Below are 5,510 nucleotides of genomic sequence, written 5' to 3' on the forward strand. Positions count from 1 at the left end.
TTCAATTTTTATTAGGGGGAAATTTTATTGTAATTCAATATAAGCAGGATCTAGTGAGCAGCAGCAGCAGCAGCAGCGCCAAGTATTGGTAGCTCGTAAAAATTTGTCATTAATTTTCTCTTTTTTTTTTTACTTTTTAGCTCACTACTTAGAGCAAATTGCTTTGGCCGAATACAACGAGAGAAAGCATATAATAAATATTTCGCAAGCGGAAAACGGTAAATTTTCATATAAAAGTATCTCTTTTACAACCGTTAGTTAAGCACACAGAAAAAGGCGCAGACAGCAATTTTTTTGTTTGTCAATTACTTAGGTATTTGTACGATATGCACGTATTTTTATGTGACTTAGAAGCATAAAACGACTTATATCGTTTTTTATGATTGTGTTTTCATGATTAGCATAAAATTTGGATTTTTTTTTATCACACAATTTGAAAATTGAAAAAATTTGCTCACCTGACGCTCTAAGGCTTTTTCGAGTGGTACAAATTGAAGCTATTTTCTTGATGCATTTTAGTCACAAGAAATGCATTAAAATTGTTGAACGAATTACGTCACGAAATCCCCACTATTCACATACATATACATAAAATGTTTCGGATTGAAACAATTCTTCGATTACTTCTCATATAAAAACTCTCATTCCGAAAAGTCAGTCTATGGATAATTGTAGGGTGATGTAACGTATTTAACGGTATTGTTACAATGGTTTTACATGTCACATGTCTTTAAACATAGTAAGACTAAGTTCACTACTCTTAAAACGGCAACACGGCGAACGTGACAGGTACATTTAAATCCTATTCGAAGGCCGAACAAGTTGGAAATCGGTGGAAACGCCTAAGATGGTGTAGCTGTCATATTTTCTTTGTGTCTTTTATCCACAGTTCTGCTTACCCCATTAATCAGGTAATTAGTTATGGAATCCAAGATATAGAAATTTTCTTATGCGGATCACTGGCGCATCCAGTGCATTGCACCGCGGGTTAAACAGAGACTACAATATGTTAATTAGTACTACGGAAACTACAATATTATTTCGAGAGATCTTTATACCTCATACCGCTTGTGGGGCAATGGTTTGCTAAATTTGTGGATAGGTATTTAATAACAAGAAGTATTTACGGGCGATCTGCTTTTTTTGAGGCCGGTAGATTTAGAATCCTTTTCTGAATCGATTTAAGCCAGTCTGTTCATCTGCCCTTCTGATGTCTGTCTGTGTATTTTCTGCAATTTTTGGAATGTATTAAGGAAATTTAGTACGCAGACCTGCTTTGTCGTAATGATAAGCTCTAACGAAAATGGACTGAATCGCATAATAGAATCGTGTGGACGTGTATGAGAGCTGAGCGTCTAAAAAATCTTTGGGGGGCATTTTCTGGCTTTAATGTAATTACATATATAAGTTAACTTAGTCCTTGGTGGTTTTTTTCACGTTCGTTCTTTTCAAATTAGAATGTCAGGGAAGGCATATCAAGCTAGAGTTTTATATCTCAATTTTCACGTATCTTTGTGAGCTTAAACAACGTCTATAAATATAGCTAGTGGTTGTACAATGCTGCATCGAGTCGAAACTTCCCTCCCAGTAAGAGCCCGCTTGCTTTGAATCTGGTTACTTGCTGAAAATACAACTTGACTCAAAGGTTATTGTTAATTAAAAAAAAAAAAAAGGGTAAGAACAAGTAGCCATGCAAGAGTTGTCACATTTCTGTTTCATTATTTTATAACTGTTGAGATTTTTAGTTGTTATATTTTTTGCTTTAAATATATTCACTACGTGTTATAGCTATACTCAAAAATTTTATTTTAATATCGTTTTAAACTCTCTTGGTAAAGATGTATAGGAAAAAACAAAGATCGCGTTTAAATTCCTATTCCTCATTGCGAGACTTCTGCTATTCAGCAGCAGACACAATGAGAGATTTTAGAGAATGTATGGAGGGGAGCATACCGGACATAGAACAGTGTTCACATGGTGGAACCATGCCGAGAGCACAATCGTGTCACAATTCGGAATGTGATGGAAAACTTTCACGGTAAAATTATTGGCTTGATAAAAACGCTTAAAAATCGGAAACTGAATTTCTCTTTATGGAATTTAGAACGGAATTATTAATAAAGGATTATTTAGAGTTCAAAGCCGCCCGTTGCATACAGCGTTTCGTACGCGGTTGGTTAGTACGAATCTTTATAGCCAAACAAATACGTGCGGCCATTATTATTCAAACTGAATGGCGTCGCTTTTATTGTCAACGTTTGTACTTTCGTAAACTGGAAAAGCTTATACAGCAACATATCGAAGAACATTATTTCCGTGCAGCTCAAAAAATTCAGGCAATATATCGCGGATGGTGGTCGCGTCAAAATGTTCACGATCACGCTCGTTTAACGCGTTTGTCCACTTGGGCCGGGGAGGATTTATTACACTGTGTAGCCTTCAAGCTGCATCATTTGATACGTACTTATGCCATACCTGGCGTCTACTCGCTAAAGAACAAAACGTAAGTTAAAGACCGATTGGGAAAATAAAAGTTTACATTCAATTTCTTTTCTCATATACGGATTTTTTAGAACTCTTTCTAAAGTCGAACAACTTTTAGCCAGCTTAAGTTATAAGCAGTGCAACGATCACTCTCAAGAAGGGAATCGGCAACGAATTCATCAGATATCTAGTGCCAAAAAACATTTTGAAGGTTCGAAATTCGCTACACAAATACCATACGCAGGCCTTGATATGTACAATCTATGTGCGCAAAAGTATCAAACATTATTTTCTGAAAAGGACGCAGATCGAAAAATGGCGAAAATATTGCAAATGTATGCATTGGCGCATCGTGAAGATCCTAGAGTGATTAAAATCCGTCATGGAAGTAAGCGCACTCGAAAGAGTCTTCGATGTTTTGTAAATTTCGCCCATTTACCAAAAAGGGAAACTCTTGACCAAGGAAATGTCTTAGCACTCGTTAATAACATAAATCAATTCAAGTTATATCCAAAAATTTTAATTCGTATAAATCTTGAAAAGAGCAACGAATTTTTTTTTTAATCGATAGATATAGTCGATTTCATGTTCGTTGCTAAATTCTGGATAAGTAACTTATAAAAATATATATCTAGTTTAGTATTATGTTACTTATCAGTGCTAAGACCCATGTCAGAGATATGGGTTTGTGCAGATAAAAGGGATTTAATATCATTTTCATTATTACTATATCTTTGCAGAATCGACTGGCGCCTCTCTTGTCTGCTTACCGCCTCCTACTACGTTTTGCGGCGACATCATACGCAGCATGAAGAGGTGGAAAATAATCAAAGAAAGCAATCTAACCGTTGACAAAAATATCCTTGAGCGTCCCCAGAATGTTGAAAATTTTCTAAAAGAAATCCACTGGAAGTGGAACAAGTTACAAGGCAATTGCCATTGCGAACAAGCATTCATCAAAGAACTTGAAAAAGGCAACAAATTTACCGGCAGTTGTCCGCCAGTCTTGAATTAAAATGAAAAAATACTCTTCCCTTTTTTGGAAAACTCTCATATAATAAAAAGAAAACATTCTTGACCTTAACCATGAATAATACATGTATGCGTATATGCGTGAAATTGTAAGAGAATAATTTTTAAAAAAGCTCCAAGAGATTAGCCAGCGTATTGTAAAGTTAAAGGCAACCGTACATATTTGTTTGAATCTTGTATACACATCGGATCAAAATCATTTGCTATTTCGTTCAAGCGATTGTCATTGTTGGCGGAATAACACTAACACATCTGGAGGAAGCAGAAACTTATTCCAAATTATCGCTATCAAGCTTTCTTCACGAAGCAGAACGTTCTGACGATACATTCCTTGACTTCCGTTTTGAAGGTTTTCTATCGTCTAGAAAGCTTGCATAAGTTTTGCAAGCTATTCAAATTTATTCTCGAAATTCAGCCTAAACCCGTTATAATATTCTTTGTCAAGGGTAAATAGAAAAGCAAGAACAGTCTTGAGTAATCCGGATTATCCTTACTCTTAGACCGTTCTATGACTCGGTTGCTAACTGTCTGGCTACGAGGTCAAACTGTGTGCTTATACCATCATACGAAAACTCAACACCCGAAGCTTAAGGAAGGGATGAGAAGATGAAACGGCTTTCGCTCTTGACTGAAGGGATTTATTGATTAGTAAAATTTAAGTACTTTACTAAACTTAAGATCATACAAGAATTATATAGCTACGTTGTTTAGGACCTAGTTCATAATGGCAACAATGTAATTCGAGCTTATCAATGTAACATTCGAGCTTATCTGTTTAGGATGCCTCCTAACCGATTAATTAAATGAATTAAATTAGGATTTACTAAGCATAGAAGGGGAATCTACTGGATGACATCATCATTGCAAAATACTCTATATATTTAACTTTAAAAATAACCTCAATTATTTATCCATTTTGCAAGCGGATCCTCTCGCTAGTGTTAATAAATGTAACTGCGCTGCTTTACAAGCAATAGGAACAATAACAACAACACTGCATGCTTTCGTTTCTCGCTTTTTGCGACGGAGAAAATTACAGAAGTAGTTTCATATTTTATATAACTAATTAGCACGGCAACAACAATATATGCAGGGAGTTTTCAGTGTGGGGTTGCGATAACTTTTAAAGAAACTGCATAACAAAGAAAGGCTTGAAAGAACTTTAATCTAATGCACAGGCAAGAAAACTCTTCTTTTCCTTATTTCCCGTTTGTAACAGAAGTTATTAATTTTCTGTTTTCTCCTTTCTTAGATATATCCTCACGCTCTTCCATCAAACTAATTTCATGCTATCTTTAGTAAGATTCAACATAAATCAACAAGGAAGTCTTATATGCTGGTTTTCTGTGTCTGGGACGGATCATGAACCGCGGTGAGGGTTTCTTTCGCTCGTTCGAAATAAATAATAGGCTCTATCTGCACTTCGATTGTTTAATTAAGTGGATCTTAGTTATGAAGTTTCGAAAATTGCTTTACATTTACTTTACATGTTATTATATAAGAGTTTTCCTTCGAATTAATGATTTAGATTTGAAATAGACATTTCTCTTTACACATAACTCTTCTTGTTAGATAAGGGGGAAAAAGCCGACAAATCTTACTAGATTTCCTCCTAGATTCGGGGATAATTAGTGTTCATCTGTAAACCTTTGCTAACAAACCCTTAAATTACATTGTAAAGAGAAATTTAGTATACAATAGGTACACGCGTACACGGTAGCTGCTTGGAAGAGCTTTTTCTTCCAATTGGTTCTAAGACCTATTTTCTTAATTCTGAGTCGGTATCCATGTTCTAAATATCTACTATCACACAATGCATTCTGTTCATGATGGACGTGACCAACGAACAAATGGGTAGTTTAAAAAAAAAAACAACAGCTATAAGAGTTAATTTGGCCGTCTGGGTATCACTTGTCAATCCAGATTGCAATTTTCGAAATATCTTAAGGCTAAAGTGAAAGAAGAAATTTTGTCCCATTCATATTTTTATGACA

At 35.2% G+C, this 5,510-nt stretch overlaps 1 protein-coding gene across 1 annotated transcript; it reads left to right on the plus strand.

Moving 5' to 3' along the window:
• Nucleotides 1-47: 47 nt before the first annotated feature.
• On the plus strand, nucleotides 48-3,499 carry LOC119643883 (the record flags this gene model as incomplete). Its single annotated transcript, XM_038043383.1, has 6 exons — nucleotides 48-95; nucleotides 141-253; nucleotides 1,839-2,038; nucleotides 2,105-2,503; nucleotides 2,574-2,872; nucleotides 3,225-3,499. Coding segments are annotated over 6 exons (1,334 nt in total), but the record flags the coding sequence as incomplete, so codon positions are not given.
• Between the last annotated feature and the right edge of the window lie 2,011 nt (nucleotides 3,500-5,510).

This window comes from Glossina fuscipes, unplaced genomic scaffold, assembly GCF_014805625.2.
Source record: "Glossina fuscipes isolate IAEA_lab_2018 unplaced genomic scaffold, Yale_Gfus_2 66804, whole genome shotgun sequence".
Lineage (NCBI taxonomy): Eukaryota > Metazoa > Arthropoda > Insecta > Diptera > Glossinidae > Glossina > Glossina fuscipes.